The sequence below is a fragment of the Gallus gallus genome, chromosome 7, assembly GCF_016699485.2.
Source record: "Gallus gallus isolate bGalGal1 chromosome 7, bGalGal1.mat.broiler.GRCg7b, whole genome shotgun sequence".
NCBI lineage: Eukaryota > Metazoa > Chordata > Aves > Galliformes > Phasianidae > Gallus > Gallus gallus.
Genome location: NC_052538.1, coordinates 12,557,191 through 12,581,478, shown reverse-complemented (window position 1 = coordinate 12,581,478; position 24,288 = coordinate 12,557,191). Strand labels below are relative to the sequence as shown.

The window sequence follows — 24,288 nt, the reverse complement described above, 5'->3', positions numbered from 1 at the left end:
AGACCAGAGGAGAAAGATGTGATGTGAGTGAGAATGAATGAATGTTGCAAACAACATTATTAAATTATAGAGAATTGTGGCTACAGTTACGCTGGGTCATGCAACATCTGAGTTGTACAGTTACATTGTTTGCACATAATGAGGAAATAAAATAGAAAACCCAATTTTTGTAGCATTGTTAGTGCTTTAAAAAAAAGAAGAAGAAAAAACCAGGAGGATCTAATGGGATTTTTTTGATTGAAGCAGATCGGTGAAGTAGAATTTGGACCAACCACAGGCTGTTCTCCTTATTATCCAGTTAGCCAAATGTTCCCTGTAATTCGTGCCAGCTGTTGACAGCATAGCAGCTGAGCAGGGAGCTGATTCCAAAACTCAGGGGAAGCTCTTGCTTCACTTAATTATAGCAGAGTGGCCAGTGATTAGCACATTCTGTAAGGTGCATTTGGATTTTAAGCTGTTTAACAGTGATTTGTTTTCTAGAGGATGGTTAATATTACATAGAGAAACTGACTTAACTGGTTTGGATTTTCAAGCTCTCATCCTAGTGAATGGGATACGCAGCGAACTGTGGCTATTGTTTTGTGTTTTGAAAGAACGGTGTTTTGATCATGCGTATTTGTTGCATCTTGTTTTTCTCCGGGCAACCTGTGATCTGAAAGTAACATTTCCTCAAATAATGACATCAAGATCACTTCTTTCCATTCCTTTATCCACCACATATTGGTAAAACAAGCAAAGCTGCTGAATGAGAGCAGCTCTGGTGTAACCCATTCCGTGCCATTGCCCTCTGTGGTTCTTGGAGACTCTGCAGATCCTGTTTGGTGCTTTTTTAATGAGCCTCCAGCCCCGTGCATGTTCTGCACACAGGCAGAGAAATGTTCATGTGTCGCATGTACCACAATTAGTATAGCTCTGAGAATATTTGGGTGCATATGTTCTCCAGACATGCGCATAGTGTATGTTTTTACATGCACTTAATTTGTTCCGAGAGCTTCAGCTTACCAGTTTTTTGTAATCACAATTTCTATGGTTTCTTGGCATAATCCCTGATCTTTGAAGAATGGGGAAGAAAAGGAACAAACCAGCACTTGTGAAACAAAAGCTGGGAAAAGACCTATTCATGTAATGTAGTTGTTGATCTTTGAGTCTTTTACACATACTCTGTATAGGATGGAGGGAATTAAGTTCAATTAAGCGTGTTTTTCTGCTCACTGTGTGATTAACTTTTATGTTTCAGTGTTCCACTAATTAATTCCTTCCACCACCTTGAACCAGTGTGCCTGAAGGAGAACTTGTTTGCCTGAAATGTTGTCTTTTTTGTTTTTAATATTCAGAGCTTATTTTCTATTACTTCCTTTTAATTGTTTCTTGCCTTTTTATGTGCAGGAAATAATAAATGGGATTTAAGCATAGACGTAAGCATTTCTGCACCTGTTTAGGATCAAACCAGTGATTCTAATGCTGATAAACCAGAAATGACCAAATAATTTCAATCACAAAATGATGCCAGAGAGTACCAACTCCCTGATGTGTTCTCTGCCGTCCAAGTAAAAGAATCTTGAGGAAAATAGGCCAATGTATGTATTCTGGATATTATTAACACAGACGATTCGTCCTTCAATTGTTCTGCATAATGAAGAGAAGGAAATTTTGAACACATGTGGCATCTTCCATTTTGAGTTACTTTATGAATAGCGCAGATAAAGTCCTGGGTTTGTTCAAGTTTTTTGAGAGAAAGTGTTTTAATTTGGGGGCTTTAGATTCTATTTCTTTTGTAATAGTTGAGAAATCGATGCAGATTGTGTCTACACAAATGTATCGTTAGAGTGAAAAGACTGTGTAGTGCAGCCCCTACAAGGTTTTCAGCTTCTATTGCTTGTGTGTCTCAAAACGTGGTTACTAGTTCATTGTAGCTTGCGGGAGTGGGAGCTGTAGACTGAGGCATAGTCAGATAGTTACTGTGCTCCCAGTACAAGCCAGTAAGAGATGACACTTTTAGAAGGTAGCACAGCAAAAGGAATTTGCCCAAAGAGGAATAAACAGCTCGAGTAATTCAGTATTTTTTTTAATTAAAAAATATTTTTATAAAAATAAATATATGTTATATAAGATATAATCATTACATGTATTATATTATTTATGTATAATATTATAGCAATATTATTATCTTTTAATAATGGTAACAATTTAAAAAAAAATCCGATCTTTATTTTATAATTCTGACCTAGGTACAACTTTGCACTGTTGTGTTTGTTCTGTCTTAACAGGGTGTGCCATTAGTGACTGTTTCATTTTTATTGCAATATATAGTGAGGATTTTAAAGATGCTGATATGAAGGCATCCGTTAGAAGAAGGATGCACTCAAGAATGACTTCAGCTTACTAGAATTTACTAGATTGTGACAAAATACAGTGTACATTTTATATCGAATCAGTTTCTTAATTGTCCCTAAACTCTTGGAAAGAACATAGAGAATAGTGCGAGTATCTTCTTTTCAAGCTTTTCTGCCAGTAATTGTTATGTGGTGCCACGATTTAAATACTGCTCTTTAGCTCTTGCAGGTTTTTGCAGAAAATAATTGCAAAGCATGTAAATGTCTTATTTCCTTCATAAGCCTTTGAAAATAACCCTCCTGGGTCTCTTGCCTTTTGCTCTCAGCTCTGAATAGCACTCCAGGGAGTTGGCATCTCTTATCAGAAATGAGCAGCCAGGCAAGGGGCAGCCAGCATACTGAGAGACCATAATAGTGTGCTGGTCAAGGGCATCAGGCAGGTACTGAAAGGTCTCTTGTTGTGTTAAACAAATGCTATTTCCTTCCTGGCTTAAGTGGGAGCTAATTTTTTTTGTAGGCTTCTCTTTTGGCAGAAGAACAATTGGATAAATAAGGCAACCTTTCCAGTGAGAGATATGCATTAGATTACCATAAATCCACAGATAAAAAGTGCAATGGTCAATGAGAGCAGGCGTGGTAAGATTAAATGAAAGAACTAATTGAAAGTGATGTCCCATGGCAGTTGGAGGATTGACACGGTATTGAATGGATATAACCATGGACTAACCACAGAGGAAAAACTACAGAGCACAGTACTTTTTTTCAGAGGTTACAGTTCTGTTTGTACCGGTGACTGAGCAGTTTGTGTGTTGTGGGAATGAGAAAAGACTAAAAATATATTTTATCTTTGCTTTAGAAGATTGGGAATTGCTTGGTGACGCTTAATTACATACCAGTAAAATTTTAGGATGTTCTAAGAATCCCTTATTATAGCCTTTTAATTAAGAGATCAGAGACCTGAGGTAGAGATGTGCTTCTAAGAATTAAATACAATTGTTGGCAGAACATCAATTAATCAAAGAGATCCCGAGACTCTTAGATGAAGGTTTTCCATCTGTGTTTCTGAATGTTATTTAGTACATATTATTAGGTTTTCTACTCTTAAATCTAGCAAACTTAATGTTCTCTCTCTGTCCTCTCACCTTCATTTAAATTCTTCTGAGCTTTTCTGCCTGTTTTATGGTGATTCAGTAAACATCAGAATCAATTTTACAGAAGTTTCATGCAGATATCTAGGTAGGTGAAAACAGTCCTGTCCTGATTTTCTTTGTGAGGAATGGTACCTGTTTGATTACTGGCTCTGGTCTGTTTAATAGCTGAGTCTGTGCAGCAAGTGGGAAGATTGCCTCTTACACTTCTTTTGTCTGCTGCATTCTGGGCTGGTAAAACAACACTGGAGAACGATTAGAAACCCTTGCATCCCTAAGCAGATGGGAGCACTCAAACTGTGGAGTGCTGGATGATACAACCAGAATGGAGCTTTGGAGCAAGAGCTGAGACTGGAGCAGTAAGGAACATATGTGACCAGGCTGCAGGGGGGACTAGGAAAATGCATGTGCATGTCAGAGCTTCTTGCAACTGCGGAAGCCATTGAAAGCTGATGGACTAAAATTTAGCAGAGCTGAAGGAAAGACCTGCTAAGAACGGGCGAAGAGAGCATGGGCGACTGATTCTATGTCTCTTCTACCCTAATGCTATTAAGTATGCTTTATTAATACTTGAGAATTTTGAATCCCTTTTACTGGCTGCAATGTTTCTATCTTAAAAGCCGGTCCATCTCAAAGCCATTTTGTGTTTTCATTGCTTTGCAGCCTGGAATTGGAGATTTTATCATTTAGCTTGAGTTACTCACATTTGTCTGCAGCACATGTACTGTTTTTTGTTGCGATAAATTTTCTTCATATTAATTTGTATTATGGTGTGTTTTGGATTTGTAATGAAAACAGTAGTTGCTGAGCACTGCTTACACATGGTCAGGTCCTTCCCTGCTCCTCCAGCTGCTCCAACATCAAGCAGACTGGGGATGCACAAGAGTCTGAGATGTGACACAGCCAGGACAGCTGACTCCAACTGACCAAAGGGATATTCCCTGCTACGTAACATGGTGATCATCAGTAAAAAGAGGAGGAAAAAGGAGCAGGGAAGTTTGCTCTAGGGCCGCTGTTGCTTGGGGGCAGGCTGGGCATTGTTTGGATAGTGGTGAGCAGTTGTGTTTTGCATCAGTTGTTTTTATTTTTTCTTGGCTTTGTTGCTGTGATGTGTTGGGTTTTTTTTGTGAGCTTTTTTTCAAATTTACAGAACTGTGTTTATTTTTACCTACAAGTTTTCCAACTTTTGCCCTTCTAATTCTCTTCCCCCATCCAGTTTAGGGACAGTGAGTCAGCAGCTGCGTGGTACTTGGTTGCATATTAGGGTTCAACAAAACACAGAAATGGGGTATAACGTCAGTGATAAATCGTCATGTAATTCCTGAAGTGCTTAGGTATGAAACATTTGTGATGGCTGATACATGATGTGATTGTTGAGTGACTCATTTATAGCACTCAACTGTGAGAAGCTTTTCTTGATCCAGGAACGTATTTGTATGGTTTGTTTCATTCATTCTGTTTGAGTGAATTCAAATTCTAGGTTGATTTTGAGGTAAGAAATGTTTCTAATAGAATTTGACTCCTAGTCCGCTGGAAAGGATTTGCTTTACCAGACCATAACTTAGCTGATGGAGGTTGCTGTATTGTAAAGTATTGATGTCTTGGGATAAAGTTTTAGCAGTGTCAGTGAAACAGAGGCAGTGGGAATTCAGCTCTGTGAGTCACTAGCAGCATTTAATATTCATACTTGCATAATGTAGGAACAGGGGTTATCGCTCATGAAATCAGCTGCCCAAATGAAGCAGTTAAGTGATGAGCTGTTAACTTAAGGAGGGGGATGGAGCTCTTTTTGGTCACTGTTAAAAAGGCACTCTTTTCAAGAGCAAGTGAAGAGCATCGGGGTAATAATTTGAAACTATTTAGGGAATATATGATGAAATTAAACTTTTGATTCTGTTCATCTTTTTTTTTTTTCCCCCTCCTCTCTTCTTTTTTTCTCTTTCCATCCACATTTTCCCACAAAGAAGAAAGGTTTTTCTATCCTGGATTTGTACTAAAGAGTCTTGAGATGTCCCAGACTGAACACCCAGACAGTTGCTATCAGATGCCATAGAATGAGTAGGGAATGAAAATTTTAAGTGAATCAAGACAGAGTTTACTTATTGGTTTTTAGATCTGCATCTCCTTTTCTGTTACCGTCCCTGCACAGTAATTGACAAGTTATTCACCATTGCTCGTGGGTAACAAATAGTTGGTAGTACAGTTAAACAAAGCTCAATATCACTTGAATTCAACTTTTCCTGATTTTAGGATAAGGCTGAATATAGATAATGAAAACAAAAGGTTATATGTTTTATTTTCATATATATATATATATGAAATTATATATTTCTAATATATATATATATAAATATCTATATATAGAGATAGATATTAAACACATAATTCTGGTATGTTGAACAAGAAGCACTTTGTGAAGGACTTCTTGGAAGATGAGTGATTTTTCCAGTAATAGATAAAAATGACTTCACATTTGCTAAAGTTTTTGTATTCGACGATGAGCTTCATTTGATGATGAAATTTTCTGTTCCTCAAAGAACTCCAGGAAGGAGAATGGTAACAAAGAGCATGCACAAGGAGGAGGTATGTCCAAGGGGGGGTGGCCTTTGGAGGCCCCATGCCAGAGCAGTTGGAGGAGAGTGAGAAACATGATGCTACAAAGGGGGAAAACTGCTCTTTGGTGACACACACCCCACTGATTGTTCCCTGTGCAGTTCCTTCCTCCTCACACTTCTACTCTGCTCCAACCTGAGTCCTCTGCTTGGGCCACAGTCCTTCATGGAGGAGCAGGTGTCCTGGTCTCTGTCAGGGCCACAGTCCCTGTCAGGAATATCCACACCACTCTGTTTCTGGCTCTGCATGCAGTCTTCATGCTGAGGACAGCAGCATATAGGAACTGCTTGACTAGGGAACCAGGAAAGTAATGCATAATGGATTGTCCTGAAGGACAGCCAGAGATACCATGTCCGGGACCTTGGGAAAATCCAAGGAGGATTTCCTCTATCCACATCCAGGCAGGATGTGCTGTTTCAGTAGTTGTGTCCTAAGAGTTCTGACAAGCATACATGCATTTTGGAAAACGAGGTAGGGCACGAAAACCTTCCTTCCAGAACCACGTGAAAGTTAAATGCAAAAATGCTTGTTAGATTTTTTTCTTTTTTTCTCTCATTGCACTGATTCTTTTGAAGAAAGAGCGGCAACACCTCCAAATTATCCATCAGCATTGTCTACACAAGTAAAGTATGAACTCATAGGCTTTCAGAGATTGTGTTCAGGATGTGAAATAAAAGTAACAGACCTGTAAAGGAATTGTCCACTTCTGGGAAGTAAAAACAGATGTATAGCACAGGTACTAGAGATGAGCCCTGGCATCAAGGCTGCTATCAGTGTCAGTGCTATCTCATTTTTATGTTTTGCAGATGGGCAAATTATGTTGACTTAATAACATGTAGCTATGTTCCGGGAAGAATTTGAGTGTGATGTGTATTGGGATTGAGGTTTGTAGTCCTCGCTCTCTGGTCATGCAGCTTCTGTCTAACCAGTGGCTGCTTCTCATCACTGAAAGTGCATCTGAATTGAATGCAAGTTTACTTAGTGGCTTCTGTTTCTATTCGTTGTTGCTTTAAGATTTTAGTTTCTGCTTATAATAAATGAAAAATATATGGAACTGCTTTGGCTGATGAGAAAACATCTGTACTGCTAGTGTGTTTGTTGGCAGTTGCATTGATAGTGTATGGACTGCAGCTTAATGCCTGGAAATTATTCTTCCTCATTAGGTGAAAGAAGGATTAGCCCAGCTGATGCTTGCCTGTGGCCCCTATGTGGTAACTTAACAGAAGCCCTTTGAAAACAGGCCCCAGTAATCTTTTTGTACTTACATTTGTACATTCCCATTTTTCTTTTTTTTTTTTTTTTTTTAATGCTACTGTTACAAATAATAGAAAACATCCAAATGACAAAATAAGCCATTGGATTTTTATAAGGTTATTTGAGGAAAAAAGTGTGGAATAAAATTTGATGTAATAAGGTCTTTTACACTTACAGATGGCATCTTCTCTCAGAATCTTACAGCATAGTAAGTCTCCTTTCCCTAGTTTTATTTCTGTGAAGTGCAATATTTCAGACTAGAATCTTTTTCTTTAGTCTCATGATTGTAACTTGCATGAAAAGTAAATAATAAAAAAATCAAACTCGACACAACAAAGCAGCAACATACAACTCAAAAAAATACCGGGTACAGTCTATGGTAAAGTTCTTTCTGATCTTCCCTAGCTATGGATACTTGACTTTGCAGTCTTGTAAGCTGTAATCTAATACAGGTAAAATCTTTACATCAGCCTTTACCAGAGGGGCAGAAAAACCTCTGTGTGGAATAAATGTATGCACAAAGGGAGTTAGTGCAGAATAAGTTACTGCATTTTTGATTCTCATCCTCACTTCTGCTACACCAACTTCCCTCTGTAGACAGGCTTAAGGGAGGGATATTTTTTTAAGGATGTAATTCAGTTTTCAGAGGGGAATGGAATTCAACAGTACAACTGTCATTACAGTTTGTGAGCTGCATGTAAAGACAGAGTTTTATGGCTTAAATTTTTAATGCAGCTGTGTTTAAAATAAATGTTTTATATTCTGCTGCAACATCAGTTTTAGGTCATGTGAAACTAAACTAGTTTACCTTCTCCTTAGACATATTCCTAGCTATTGTTAAATAGAGCATATTTTAAGCTGCATCACGTGACCAAATGTCTACTAAATATACCGTTGGTTGTAACGACGTTTCTTCAAGCTACTTCCTAGAAAAGAGAAGTATTTCTTACATGAGCCTATGTATACAGCTAGTGCCCTGTTTTCACCCATTTTTTCATCCTTATTTTTTCCATCAGAAAGGAGAGCCAAACTGCAGCGCTCTTTCTCCAGAAACCACTGAGCAGCTGACCTTTGAGATTCCTCTGAACGATTCTGGCTCTGCTGGACTTGGTGTGAGCTTAAAAGGCAACAAATCTCGGGAGACTGGAGCTGACCTTGGGATTTTCATCAAATCCGTTATTCACGGAGGTGCTGCTTTTAAGGTATGGAGTACATAGATCAGGCTGTGGTTGCATTAGATTTCTGACAGTTGTGTGTTTGGTCCCCTCTTAGGGCTGTACAAGAACTACTGTATCTTTTTAATCAAGAAGTTTTGGATTACTTTCTCAACTTTAGGAAATGTGTTAATTTTTTTTTTCCAGATAAATCTTGAAAAAAGTAATTTCCTTGAATTCTTTTTCAAAAGTCTTAATTTGAAAGCGTAGTACCTGTAGCTCTTGTGGATCCATAATGTAACTCTTTTCTCCCGTTACATCATTAATTCCTTGCACTTCTCTTTTCTGTAAAAATACCTTTTAATTCAGTTTATGTCAATTCGTTCACAGACATCAGCCTCCTGAGTAAGACAGTTCACAGCATAATAACCTATTTGTGACATTTTGTAAATAGTAATCATCAAGGATTTAGCTCTGATATGAATGCTTCCTGCTCCTATTAGTTACCCGTCCTAGTCCCACAGTTATTTCAAAGCTTGGATCTTTTGAAATCCAGCAGTCTGATGCATGCAGTACAGAACTCTGCCTGTGGTTAATTCCAGGGCTAAGTGACAAGTGAATAAAATAATCTCCTTGGTGTATATCAGAACTGAGTTAAAGTGTGATTGGCAAATTAGAGGTGCATAAACTCATCCACGTCTGCCACAGAGTACAACTCATTTTACTGTGAAGATGAAGCTGCTGTCCTTGCTTTCTCAGCTCCATGTTCCCTGAATAATTATCTACACCAGTTGTAATGCCAGCATATGGCACCACAAGTAAATCCACTGTTTTGACTAGCAAGGCTTGTGGACTTGTGTCCCAGGAGCTCATCAGTGGGCATACTTCCTGACCACTATTGCTTTGTCAGAGATGCATGAGCTAACTCTTTCAAGGTCTTTCTGTTTACCACACTCTGTTTTCCCAACTGCTAGTCCAGAGCAGTTAATTTTGGCTTTTTATTTTATTAGAGACTTATTTTTATTAAGACTAATTTTATTAGTCTTGCAAACTCATAAAGCAGGGCTTCCTTACCCATAGCTAGGTAAGTGTACAGCTGGCATCATGAAACTCCTTTGCTGGAATATTATTTTGTCCCACAGTAAGCTGTGGTTCTGTGACTCCATCTCCGTACTCTCTGGTATTTTTCACCAACTCCAACTGTGTATTGATAGATGAGTGTGGGCTCCAAAGCAAATGAGAGAATAGCTGGGGCTTTGGCTTTAGCCAGAACTGCTGGAAGGACCTTCTTTCCTATGTGTTTTATACAAGTACTCAGAGAGTACTGTCATTTGGGCAGTATCTTAAGACATGGTTTACTGTTGCACGTGCACAGAAAACAGCTGTTTTCTGTAAATCAGTGGGTATTAACAATTAATACAATTTCTTGTATCAAGTTAAAAAAAAAAAAAGTGCATGCATTTGCATACAAATATTTAAGTATGTCCTTATTGTCCTACTTTTAAAAGTTTTCTTGCAACATGTTTTTAAATACAAAGCCTTTCTTTCTAGCTAGTAGTTGTCCAGAGTATTTTCCCATGCTACTCATTGTAATTGTCTCTGAAATGAAGCATTATGGATTTAGGCATGTGCATTTGCTATTCAGTGTATGAAGTTTTCTTGGGAAAGTATAACATGGGGAAATCGTAATGCTTACTGTGATGAGAGTTCTCTCACTGTTTCTTAATATCTGCATTTAGAGCTTAAAAGGTGCTCTGATTTTTGATTTTGTGATTTTTGTTAGATGCTAATACAGAGGTATTGGAGACGGTGGGGAGGGAGCAGCTTTGTCCATACAGCCTACACTTACTCTCAAAAGAAGATGTAATATGGAGATGATGAACATATTTGCTTCATCGCTGAAGTAAATGTTCAGTCCCTCTAATGCTGTATAAAGGTTTTCAATGCATTAAATGTCTTTCCCCAGTGTACTTTTTTATAATGAAGAATTATTTGTAAGATGTAGTCAGTTCTTAATGGGTACTTTTATCAGATTGAACAGAAATTCTGAAGAAAGGCCACCGCTATTTTAGTGTGTGATTTTGTTATCGTTTTGAAATGATAATTCGAATAACCGAATAAACGAATCTAGCTCTGTTGTATTAGTAGCATTGCAAAGCTTAGTAAAAGGATTCATGAAGAATGTTTGGTTGGTTTTTTTGTTTGATTGTTTTTTGGTGCTAGGTAAAGGTTTTTAAAAACACCAAACCTTTTTGCTGCAAAACCCAATAAAGTAAAAAAATTCCCAGTTGTTCCTAGCTGATCTTTGAATATAATATCCTGCAGGATTAAAACACTTTACTTTTGCTGATCGATTTGTTGGGTCCCTTCGTAAGTTCTTCTTGTAATTTTTTTAAGTGTCTGTTTTGCTTCCACTCTGAGGAAGTGGCTACTTGATATCTGTAAGTATGCAGAGCCTTTTATGTGAGGAGATATTTGACTGAGGTTGAATAACATCGTACTTCCCCACAGCTTCTGGGAATTTCAGCCTTGTTCATCTTGAGACACCTTGGCTTTTCCCTTGAGGTGAACCTGTGATTATCAGGTATTTGCTGTCTGCTGCAGCTGTAATGAAGCAGAATCATTATTAGAAATGATGGAATACTTTCTGCACGCCTGTTTGTCCAAATCAAACATGGTATAGCTTGAACTTTATGGGGGCTCCTGAGTGCTATTGCAGTAAACGTTGCTTGTTGTGTGCAGTGGATGGTGAATTGGATTATTCCATTGAAGGCTACCAAGGAGCTCCTTCTGAAATAAGTGTCACTGATGTACTAAGGGAAATAACTAGGTGAGCTTTGATTAAACACAAAACTCCACAAGGAATCTGGCCTTATGTCTCTGAGCTGTACTGTAAAAACAAAAAACCTTGTCTCTGGATATGGTAGCCGTGTGGTACCAGGTTTTATTCCTTACTGTGAGTCTCTACACCAACTCCACGTACTGAATAAACTAGGGAACAGTAACTTCACCCCTTATTAGGGTAGCTCAATTGCAGTTTTGGAGATGGCATTTGAAAGCTGTTTTGCTGAAATGCCAAATATTTTTCTACTCAGAAGCTGCAAAGAAACCTACCTTACAGAGATGAAAGAGAAAAATGTGTTAAAGCAACATTTAGTTTGTTTTGAGCCAAACAGATTGTCTTGTAGTGCAGTCTTTTAAACCAGACCATTACAGCAGTGATGCGAAAACCTGTTTGAAAACCTGTTTAAACACTGAGGTTTTTAGTCTTTAAGCAGCAAGAAAGTTTCTCTGTGAAATACCTTCTACCTGAGCATATGTGAAAACATTGTTCAACTGACTTTCAGACCTGCCTTATACAGTTGACTTTGCAAATGTGGTTGATCAACGTTTATTAAGCATTTTTTTTTCCTCTGATCATAGAAGTTGAATTTTGCATTGAAATTGAGCATGTTACAGAATGGGAAGAAGTGAGCTGCATCAAAAGTTATTTAAGAATTGACAATTAAAATGTAAAGAAATAAATACGAAGTCTCATACAAATGTATTATAAGATATTAAAAAAAAAACAACAAACAGGCCATTTCTGGGGTTTCTGAGGCTATGGTAGTTCATTTAAAAATATGCATTGTGTTCTATGCAGTTGCAGAGCCAACAGATGTAGTCGTGGCATGCATTTGTATATAGTTTAGTAAGAAGCTTTAACAGATATTTACAGGTGGGCGCTTATCCACAGAAAAGAAAAAAAGTAATCCAGGAGCCCATGGGACCTTAGCAGAAGGACACTAGGACCTGTAAAGTTTACAACTCACAAAAACTAAAATCTCCTTTCCTCCAACTCCTGCTGCCATGAATGACTCCATTCATTTCAGCAAATTTTGATAGAACACAAAGGAATTGCAACATGTGCAAGTAATAAAACTTCCTGTTCAATAATGTTAACTCTTCTCTCCTTAAGCTTTAGCATATGTGATGGCATCGTTTTGAATGTAGAGAAAAGGTGGGGTTAACCTATTGACTTTGGATGTATGTAAATTTATACTGGCATGAAACATTCAACAGAGAGTTGGGAGAGTTTTCTGTACCCTTTCCAAATGGTATTGCTGTTTCCTATTCTTCATTCCCACACTCTTCCCAGAAAAGCCTTTCATCCTCCTTCATTTTATCTTCCAGTTCTCTTTCCATTTTTTTTTTCCTGGTTTATTTTTGATGCTGGTTTGCGCTGTTCTTCAGCTCTGTGACACCTCTTTCTATTCATGCTCTACTGTGGTAATGTTAATGATGCCAAGTTCCAAAAAAAAATCACATAAGCAAGCGAGTTTCTTCACAACTACTGTAAGTCACTTCAGCACAAATGCCTGAGACTTGGCAGCAATAGCATAATAGTTAATTGAACATCTTAGTGGTAGAAAAAATAAAAATTGAAAAGTATATATATTTTGGACTACTCAAATGCATGGAAAATGTAAACAGTTCAGATGAGTGCCTTATGCAGAGTATATAGTGTGTCTGATTGAATCAGATTCGTTTTAACCAATATAATGTTTTTCTATGGAAGTTCCCCTCCTAAGCTTTCTTCACTGCCCTTCTGTATTGGATCTCTTTAGTCTTTCTCTTCCTTTGAGGTCTGATGCCAACCTGATAACTGTGAAGCGCACAAGCTTTTGAGGAAACTCTTGTCTCTAAATGTAACATTCCTTGTTTTATTGTTAAAGAGAAAAGTCACGGCACATGCTTTTATGAAAAGAAATAAATCTCAGATTATGCCAACAATACCAGTAGGACTCCTAAATCATAGAATAGCAGTGTCCACAATTTTATTTTGCCCACAAATGTCAGTTAACCTTGGCAATGAAACAGAATGAATTTCTTCAAAGCATAGGCTACTTGGTATGTCTCAACTGCAATTTTGTCATTGGCAGCAGGTTTGGATGTTAAATACATGAACAGTGCTAATTAAAATATGGATGCTTAATTCTTAATGACGGTTCTGAACTGACAACACTACCCCATATGGTGACATGGTAATTGTGACTAGTGGGACTGTAACACAAAATTTTGGAAGCATCTTTTTCTTATTATGCCCTAGTAATGGATAACAATGCATGCAAAATACACTGCAGTACTGCTTCACAATTGTGCTGCAGATACTAACAGCCATGATGTGGATCCTTTTAATTAACCAAGAACTCCTTTTCTTGTTTTCCCTTTTTTGAGGGGGAATTGTTACAAAATAATTTGCACGTGCAAGAAAAGCAGCAACATGTAATTAACACAGAAGTACGTGCACCTTATGAACTATTCACAAAATGTAGTACGTGGAACAAGAAGTTGGTCAATTAATGAACACAAAGATTTTTCTTTTTAAAGACGTAGCACTATGTAGTCTCTTGTTTCTTACAGTAACACCTCTGCCGAATGCTTTTTATTTGTTTGCTTATTTATTTATTGTAGGATGGTCGTTTGCGAGTAAATGATCAGCTTGTTGCGGTGAACGGGGAGTCACTTCTGGGCAAATCCAATCATGAGGCTATGGAGACACTGAGACGCTCCATGTCCATGGAGGGCAACATTCGTGGGAGGATCCAGCTGGTAGTTCTTCGGAGACTGGAGGCACAAACGGAGGTGAAGCAATATGTGTATTTATTAGATGAATGGCTTTCTAGTTTCAATAGTTTTGTGTAGAGATGATAGCCAAATTCATGGCTGCTGAGAACTTATCCTGGCAGAATGAATTCCTGACTTCCTAGAGACACGCAGTGCTTCTGGTTGACATCTCCTGAGCTTGCTGTTCTTGTTTGAGGCTATGCTAAATGTTCTTAGTTTGAACAGAACAGTTTGCTGTTCTGTTTTAAAACAAAAGTAAACGTGATCCTAAGACAGATGAGTGGGAATTAATGTGCTGATGTAGTTTTGACTATCTGTCACTTGCTAGGGGCAACAGCTGAGATACAGTTTGTTTGAATTCTTTTTTTTATTTGTTATCATGATTGATGTCCATGATGTGATTTGAATTTTACTTCACTCCTGCTTTTTCATTTTTGTTACTTTCATTCACTCCATATTCTTGTGTTTTTAATTGCACTTTTCTTTTTCTTCCCCACATATGTGTGCACGTACACATGCTCTTTCTCCATCTTTTTTATACATGAATAGATGTGTGTGTGTGTATAATGGCTTCCCTAATCTGTTTCTTAAAATAGAAGTATATACTAATTGGTTTGTGGTATTAAGTGTAAAAATTTCACTACAGAATTCCAAGGGATGATTTTAAGCTGTTGATTAGATAAATATTTCTTAAACATTTTTAAATGTTGAGAACAATCCCATTTTTAAGTGTATTTGCATAAAATATAGAGGGGAAAGGCCCAGAGCCTTGTAACCATAATTAACTCTTGACGTTTTCCTTCTAGGAGGTGTATTTGATTTACTACCATCACTGGTTAAGATGAATATTACTTGCTGAACATTATGCTCTTTGCTGGGAGAATGCTTTGCAAAGGAGTCTCTGTCAATCTTGTTAGGGAAATGTGAAAAACATTCATCCGTAATTCTGGAATATTTTATAGGAAAACACATTTTTACTTTTCATTGTGATACAGCATTTTGTATATAGCTGCATGTACAAATGCGTGTTTCATGTATTGTGCATTTCTGTAGCATAAGACGGCTCATCTTCTAATAAAGACACTCTTGCAAGTTTTCTTCATTTAGCAATAGTCAAATTTTTGCCAAAAAAAAAAAAAATCAAACAAGCTCAAAACTGCAATACACTTCCAAGCAAACATCATATTGACCTAATAAAAATGAGGCTGCTTTTTATAGATAAGTGTATAGTTCTGTATATTATCCAGATGTATGAAAAAAGTAAATCATCTTGACTCATGCCCTATGAAGGATGCATGATGAGGTCTTGATTGAATCAAATTCATTTTAGACAGAAATTAATTTTTATGGGTTAGTCTTTAGGTTCAATTGTAATTCCATTTGAGTCTGGAGACCGTAGCAGAAATGGGTTGTTGCCCATTCTTTTCTTTCACCAAAACAGCTTCCCAAGTAGTGCATCTCAGCTTGGTAGAAGCAGAATACATTTAGAAATGCATTACTGTTTTTATTGGTCAGGACACTAATGGAGGTCTTCCATGACAGCTATGTTTTATAAGCTGAATACTCTAAATAGGCTGGTTACTGATCAGTTGTTGGGATATTGATTGTGTCATTTATCAAAGAGCTGGAAAAGCAGATTTGTTGTTGTTAATTTAAGGCTCCCTATCCTACTGTGTGCAGTCTTGGCTGTTGCAAAACTTAGTTTAGCTAGTAGTACTCGTGAAAAAGTAGTAATTGTTGGCCTTGCAAAATGAGTAATCTTACATAAAATAGAGAATTTCCAGTAAGGAAAAGAACTGTTATTGTTAGTGTGCTGTGTTTGGGTGTGTTTCTGTACGAAGGCTCAAAATAACCTTTTCTAGGGGCTCATGGTGCACTGAGGAGGGGAGAATGTTGCATGTGCTGCCTCTGCACCAAGACTAGATTTGTAGCCATATTTTCACCGCAAGCCGTCTCTACGTTAGTTTGTGTTCTGTGCTGAGGGTCATATTTTGCCACTTAAAAAAGAAAAGTTATCCAAGAGCTTGAAAGTCAGATTACAAGTGATTTAACACACACTCCTTTCTCATGCACTGGTTTGCCACTTTGCTGGTTTTCACTTGCCAATGCAGTAGGCATCCTATATGGTTGTACAAATAAATGATAGGAGTTTTAGATACATGCACTTCTGTAGATACAACTACTTAGTTTAAGGAATGATATACTTAGTGTAACATTTACTAGAATAATATACATGCAGTTCAGAAATAGAAGCCAATTGGTTGTCCCTACAAAACAACAGATATGAGAAAACAGAAACTATAAAGCTCGTTCTGAAAACTATCCATAATATTCTTCTGTGTGGGTTTTCTGTTTTCCCTGAATAATGAGTACAGAAACGTCTTTCTGAGTCTGTCCCAGTTTTAGAAACTGTGATTTTTTTTTTCTTTTGAACAACTGCTCAGGAGAATAAATTAGGCGATATGGCATGGGGGTGGGGAATGCTGCAGAAGAAAAGCTGACTAGAGGTGTGACAGGAGTTTGTTTAGCTGCTAGCCAGAAGACCTGCGCTTGGGAGTTTGGTGTAACTCCTTACTTGCAAAACTGCTCTAGTGTGTGATCATCAGAACATATGTACTCAGTCTCTGAGAGAAGGATACCAGCTGGCTGGCAGAAAAATACCATTGGCATTGCCTGTGTTCTTGTGTTGACAATGTCACAAGCTGCCCTCCCAGATGGAGAATTTGAATGAAGCCAGTTGTGGGTCATAAAGAAAACACTCCTCGGTTTTTGTGCATGGCAGGATGATTGTTAGTGCCTAGATACTGTCTTATTTCATGATCAGCAACAACAGTCATTTGGAAGATGTCTTTTACAGTGTATGCCGTGCACAGTGAACACATTACATTACACTGTATTTCTGCGCTGTCCATAGTGATGACTGGGCTTCTGCACTGTAGAACATTTAATTTTTTTTATACAATGTATGGTTTTGTTTTTTTTTTTTTCCTTAGGAACGCTTGGACCAGGGTGTCTATCAGAAATCAGCATTTGATGGAAGTCATAACTTTGCAGCTATTTCCCGACGCAATGGTGCTGTTCTTCAGCAATTTGTAAACAGTGGCCCTCAGGAAAGAGTACAAGGTAGTCTTAGATATCTTTCTGTGTGCTAAAATAAAGTGCTTTTTATCATTTTCTTTTTCTTTTTTTTTTTCCATTGAAATCCAGAGCCACTAGAAAAGGCGTTTAATTAGAGTAAGTGCATACTATGTTACTTTGAGGGATGAAGATACAGAGAGGCTGGGAGAGCTGACTCAGAAGTTGTGAATTAGATTCCTGGCACAATTTCCAGTTTAAGTAACAGTTTCTAGCTCACTGCCCCAACACGTAAGGTTGGTTAAAAAACAAATGATGGGTGCAAAATATATGTTGTCAAAATGTTTATTTTCTATATAACTTTAATGAGTTCAAAGATTTTTTTTATTGAATGGTTAGATTTATGTCCCGTGTTATTATCAGTTAAATGAATTTATACAGAAGTGTAATATTCATAAAGTATGCTTGCTTATTTTTAGCTAAAAGGAAAAAATTGCTCAAAGGCTAGAACATTTAAACCCCCTAACTTACCTATAATGAGGCTGTTTAAAAAATATACAGAGAAGATCTGCTTGTATGAGTGTATGCCAGTGTACCAGTAGGAGCTTGGAAGACTGCGTACTTTCCTGTTATCTTTCATTTCTAATGGCTTTCTGTACTCTGATGTGTACCTGACTCAATGAGATACTGGATAGTTGAAAATTTTAAATATTTGAGGTGATCTTGATGCTTTTAAACATACTCTTGTCCTTCAAACCAAGCGTGTGCTTCATGCTTAAATACTTTATAGTAGGGGAAAATAGATGTCTTTGTAGGTGAATTATGCCTGATTTTTCTCACTAATCAACCGTGGAATCTGGGTGGTCTGCAAAAAAAGTAATTTCATGTATGACTACAGTGACTCTTGGGGGGAGCTTTTAATCTAAACCAGAGACTGCATCTACAGTTCAAGAGAAATTCCCAGGTAATCCAGGGATAAATCATTCTGCGCTCACAACAGTGTTTTGAAATTGTGACTCTAGGCAAAGGATGGCAGATTTAGACTCAAGCATTGTAAAATCTCAGATCTTTTGGGTTAGGTCTGCGTTGCATTTCTGTTGTTGGTGTTCATATTGATTCTGTAATCAGAGAAAAGGGTCATCCTTAGAGCTAGCCTGTCCTGTACTGTTAGCTATTGTCAAATGATTACAAAATAGTAATGACCTTTAAAGCCTTTCTTTAAAAATGAATAAGAAATTGCTTTGGTGCCACCGTTGCAGGTAAGTGGCAACATGTAACCTGTCACTTAGATGAAGTTTAAAATGGAATTTGTGGAAGTGTTGATCTTTTAAATGAAGGCTGTCCAACTGTGATCAGAAAATCAGGATGAGTCGTTTGTATCAGATTCATAAAACAGTGTTTTCAGTAGACACTTCTTTAGTTAAAGTATAATGTAATGGTATGAAGGTATTATAGCAGACAAGATATTTATTTTAAGGGCCTGTGGTTATTGATTTGCCCAAAGACTTAGAGAACTACTGTTCTGAAGAGCTTTAAGAACAATCGGTGGAATTCTGAATGTATGTTTTTAGTAGTTTTTCTTTCGGTCCTGTGATACGTACAGCATCAGACGTTAGCCTGTCAAGCAGTGCAAAACATTAAAAAAATGCACAGTTTCATATTTTGTGGAAGCAAAAAAGGAAGAGCTGTGGATGGAACTCTGAGTGTTCAAGCTCAGATTTGTTTTCAGTTGTTCAGTTAATAATTTTTTTAAAAAAAAAGAAGTAATCAACAAGATGGTCAGTAGATTTATTTGTTATTATGATTTCCTGAGTAGAATGTAAGTGTATTTAAAAGGTAGAGAAAATCTTTTTGAGCATTTTTAAGAGGTAAAAAGGAGAAAAAAAATTGGCCTCAGAAGAGAGGGTGTGGGACCGAGAAAGGATGTTCTGCAGTGCTGCTGAGGGCTATCATCAGGGAAGGCTTGGCATGGCTGGGGCTTCCAAAGGGACAACAAATGACAAAGGCTCTTCTAGCACTGCTGGGAATGCTGGAAATATCATTTTATTGAGACTTATGTAAAAGATTTGGCATGTGATGGGTAAATTTTATGTGGTCTTGATGAAGAACCACTCAGGCTCTTTCAGCTGAAGGTGTGTCTGAAATAGGGTTCTAATCTGAATTTTTTCAGGTGAAAGAGACTTTAGTTCTACAGTAATCCTGTGTATTGTAGAAATATTTCTCTAATTTCAAATCCGTAGTATTAATTACTAGAGAGCTAATCTTTCTGCTTTCCGTGTCAGCTTGTCACTTGTTTCCAGTTACTGGTTCAAAAACATTATTTACATTGTTTCTTACATAAGTCCCTGAAGACAAATGTAAAGGCAAAGTACTGCACATATGCCCAACCTCATTTAACTCCATTATGAACGTTAGGCTGTCTGTTAAAGAAATGAGTCACAGGCAGGGTACACTTCTTATGACAGACAAGAACAGCCCCCTGTTGTACATTGTTATGGTGTGCCATCCAGATCTTGGGTGTGAAGGTCCAGCTGGTACAATATCACATGCAAATAGTAATGAAAGGTAGAAGAGATCTTTAATGTAATTCTGGATCTAATGCAACAGTTTAATGATATGAGCTGTATTAGGTTTAATAAAATGTCACTTTCTCAATTAATGTTTTCCAATAAGTTATTTCTAGTATCATTCACTGCTCCTACCAATAAAACTCTTCTAAAAGCTCAGCAAAATTACACTGAAGCTTGGCTTGCTAATACTGTTGTCTGTTTTAAAAGCCTTTTATTATACATGAGCAAGAGAAACTAGTGTCTAGGGAAAAGTAGTTATAGCCGAAACATTACATTTTTTTCTTGCCTGTGGATATTTAAATAAAGGGGGAGGGAGTACTGATCCAATATTGAATTGCCAGTGTTTGTTCTGTTTTTTGCATGAATAATACTTGCTGCCTTCAGGTCCCTACTTCTTTTGCTGCCAAGCTGTTGCACAGATTCAGTGGCTTTTTTTAGAAAAACCTCTTTGAGAAACAATACTTCAGTGCCAGCAGCTTTACATTTCTGGTGCTGAAAGATTACTGGAATGTGTTTCATTAGAGATTCTTACATATTTCTTATCACTCTTTATTATAGCCGGTTATAGGGAAATGCCATCATCTCTCTGCTTAAGTAGTAGAATAATCATACAATACCTCTGTTGCCACTGATGGCTGAGTCTGAGGTTGTACAAGCATCTTTATTTTCATACGTGTGATAATGCCAAGACAGACCAATTAAAAAGTTATATTTTATAAATAACATTTAGCTTCTGCATGTAAATGTTATGTCTATCATACAAAGTAACCCACGTCTGAGGGATACTTTGAAAATATTTCCTCCTATGTTATTATGTTGGCCCATGACATCAGAGGTGGTATGACAGTAGAGGTTGAAGTTTCCCGCCAATATCCCATCACATTTTGTTGTGTGTGACAGACACCAGCACAGGGGCAGGCTGACAGAATGGCGTCTGACATGGAAGCGTGTATGAAGCAAAGGTGTGTCATTGAACTCCTCCATGTGGAAAAAGTGGCACCTATTGACATTCATTAATATTTTCTAAAAGTTTCTAGAAGCCAAACAGAGCATCTGAGCACACTGAAACTTGGACTGTGTGGGCAACTTTTTGCTAGTAGCAGGACCATCATAGGAGCTGTGAAACAGTGGGTCACCTCCACTGGCACAGATTTCTGTGAGCGCAGCATGCAGGTTCCTGTTCATTGGTGGAAATAGATAGCTGGTCGTGTTGAATAAATCCTGAGCCTCCAACTTTCATAAGCTGATTCTTAAGAGGGGGTTTTGCAAAATATATTCTTATGTTACTTTTTGAGCAACGTAAGGATTTACTTTTCTAAGCTGCTTAATATCTGAAAATTTAGTGCCTTTTGTTACTGGTCTAGCTGTTCAGGTCACTTGGGATCTGCTAAGATCTTTCCTCGTTTGATCCTGCTTTAATTTTGTTGGGATCTACAGTTTCTTGTGGTCACTCCTGATTCTCCCAAGAAGTTGATTGTTTTTCTGTTTCTTTTTGTCTACTGCAAGAAAAATGCCAGTGAACCAGTCACTTAAACAGCATTTGTGATGTGACAAACCAATTTCTGTGAATCAAAGATAGTAAAGCAATACAATCAGTACCATCCCCAACTATAGTCACTGGAGGCTGCTCAGAGGAAGAGGGTAAGACAACAGGCAGCATCACGCATATGTTTTCTGCTTTGAGTAGTTTATGGTTTAGGGATTTCCTTAATCCGAAGTTCTGTCTAGACCATCATGCTTTTGATACCTTCCTATCTCTTCCCCCATTTCTCTCTCTCTCTCTCTCTCTCTCTCTTTTTTTTTTAACTTGGTTTCCTAAACATCATCATGGCAATGAGATCCATGAGTTTATTGCACAGGAAAAGCTGCTGTTTTGTGTTTTTCCTAGATGTGCTACTCGATAATTACAGTGAGTGCCTTCTTGTTACCGTTTGTGTGACAGTGAGAGCTTCCCTTTCACCTTGTGCATAGTTTTTATGATTTCATAGACTGCTTTTATCTCCCCTTTTATTGCTTGCTATTCTAGATGAAATAATCCCACTTCATGTCCAACTATCCTTACCACATTTTCAGTATGTTTCTGAATTATATATACTACATCCTCTTTCAAATGGGGAGAATGAAAGCCTTACATGCTATTTAAAAATGAGACACACCATTAACTTGGAGAATGAGATGGAGTGTTTGGACTTTTCTTAAGACTCTGAATGTCTCTTTACTTTTTAAATTCCCTAAGCATATATTCAAAGAAAGATCCAGCCCACTTCTATGTTATTGTTCCCAAGTGCCAGTTTCTGGTGAAATAGTCTTTGTGTACATGTCAAGAGTTTTCCCTTACTCCTGTGTGTATCACTTTGCAGTCACGAGCATGGAATTTCACCTATATTTTATTTCATACTTGCTATACTGCATTGCTTTCTGCAGAGCTTCATAGTCAGTTTATTTTTGGCAATTCTGAATAATTTCACAAGAGTAAAATCTGATTCACTTCATCCTTCAGATCATTTAATTACGTTGAACAGTACAAGTCCTTTTTCAGAATATTCTTTTTACTGTAAGAACTCACCATATAGTCCTGGTGTTTTCTGTCCTTAAAGACCTGAAAGAGCATGATCTAATAAAGTCAGTAAGTCAGGGCACATGTATGTTGGGAAGCTTATCTGATTTCTGTGTCAGGCTGACAATCCATTGTTTTTTTTAAGATCTCGTTGAAACTTTTCTCCTCATCTACCCACCTTCCATTTACTCTGAGGAAGATGTCAGTTCTCCTGGGAAAGAGTTGGAACTATTCCTTCTTTTTCTAATCTTTGGCATGCTATCCAGCCAATAGGAGGCTCATGGTTTATAGGATGCTTGAGCTAATAGTGTAGTTTTGTTGGTTTTTTTTGTAGTTCCCTAAAATTAAACCAAACCGACTTCAGTGTGCTTATGTAATGGATATCTTCTCTTGCAGTCTGGCTTAATCCCCTCCCTTTAAACTTCTTTTCTCACAAGTTAGACTGTGTACTAAGTACTAAGTAGTACTAAGACTAGTACCAGGTCACATGAAAATGTGATAGGCAATTGTTAAATCATTATATTTCATTGAAACCCAAGGATTATTGAATATCCTTCTTTCTAGTGAAGTTTTAGGGGGTTGAAGATGTATTCTACATTGAAAAATGTAGAGACTTCTTATAAGATCAGACCTTTATATTGAAAGGCTTGAATTTACAGGACAATAATGAACTGACCTGCAGCGGGCACAGCACTCATATTAAATACTGCATGTATGTAAGTGTTGTTGCTTAGCAAACCACTGAGGGTTTAATTGAGTAGTTCATGTTTTTCTTGGTTGGAAGTAATTTTCTGGTGTGAACAGAATGTCTTCTGTGGAGGTAAAGAAGAAATTGCCTTAATAGCAGGAAAATGAAGATTGTAATTCAGAAAGACCTCTTTCTTCTCTTGCCATGGAATAACAGATTTTTTTCTTCTGAATTCTTTGTTGAGAAGAGCTCTCTGCTGTATGTGAAGGATGGTAAATGCTCCCTGTCAAAGGAAATTAAAACATAAACTTCGAATCAGTGAGGATGCAGCTGTACAGTAGACATGAAGATTTCTTGCACTCAACTTCACTATAGACACAAACTTTCCCTTTATTTGTCTTTAATTATGCATATGCAAATCTGAAAATCAGCTCTTCAGGAAATCCCAAGGGGCGTATTTTCTGCTTGGTATGATTTTAATTCTAGTTTAGTTAGTTTAGGGATTTGAATAATTTGTGAGTCATTTCAGAATTGCTTAAGGCCTTCCAGTCCAGTTATTGATCAGTGAACTGGTATAATGAACTTACTTATGCAGCTTTTTTTTTTTTTTTAACACAGACACCCCTTTTTTTTTTTCTTAATTTCAGATTTGCCAGTGTCTGACTGTGGCAATTGTGAAAATGAAACTCCTCCACCTCTGCCACCACATCCTAGTGAGGATCTGCTGAGTGAGGATCATAACCATAGGTTGGAGTTCATCTATTTTTCATATTTACAGCCCTGATTGCTAATTAATGATTGCGATAGTGTGGTTCTAATCAACTTTAAAATCACTTATTGTTTTGCAAAAATTTGTACCATTGTTTTTACAGTTCCCTGGTCCTTTAATATAAGCTGATAACGTTTTTCTGCCATTTAGTGCTTTCCTCATAAGCTGCTCTATGCCTCCTCTTTAAGATCTATGGGTCACATACTGAGCATGTGGTCAATAAAACAAAAAGAATCCCAAAAACATAAACCCAATTAAAAAAAAAAAAAAAAGAAAGAAAAGAAAAAAGGTGAGGCATAGGTGCGGTGCCTAAAGTCACTTAAAGCTTTAAAAGCCCTTGTCAAGTTCACTTTCTAGGAACACAAATCTTTCACAGTGTGTCAGCCGAAGAAATGTTCAAGCTTAGGAAATTGTTTCACTAAGTGTGAACACTGAAATGTATGGGAAAAAAGGTTTACAATGAACATTTTGCCAATTAGAAACGAGTTGGGTAGATTATTCAGATGTTTTAAGAATGTCT

The 24,288-nt window shown here is 37.4% G+C and overlaps 1 protein-coding gene across 1 annotated transcript in view; it reads left to right on the top strand.

Annotated features, from left to right (window-relative positions):
- The window catches only part of PARD3B (par-3 family cell polarity regulator beta), a 368,137-nt gene that overhangs the window by 165,717 nt on the left and 178,132 nt on the right, over positions 1 to 24,288 (top strand). Inside the window, exons 11-14 of the mRNA XM_015289524.4 lie at positions 8,365 to 8,550; positions 13,957 to 14,127; positions 17,103 to 17,232; positions 23,647 to 23,746. Of these exons, the coding sequence (XP_015145010.3) occupies positions 8,365 to 8,550; positions 13,957 to 14,127; positions 17,103 to 17,232; positions 23,647 to 23,746 (587 nt within the window). The remainder of the gene's footprint in view (positions 1 to 8,364; positions 8,551 to 13,956; positions 14,128 to 17,102; positions 17,233 to 23,646; positions 23,747 to 24,288) is intronic.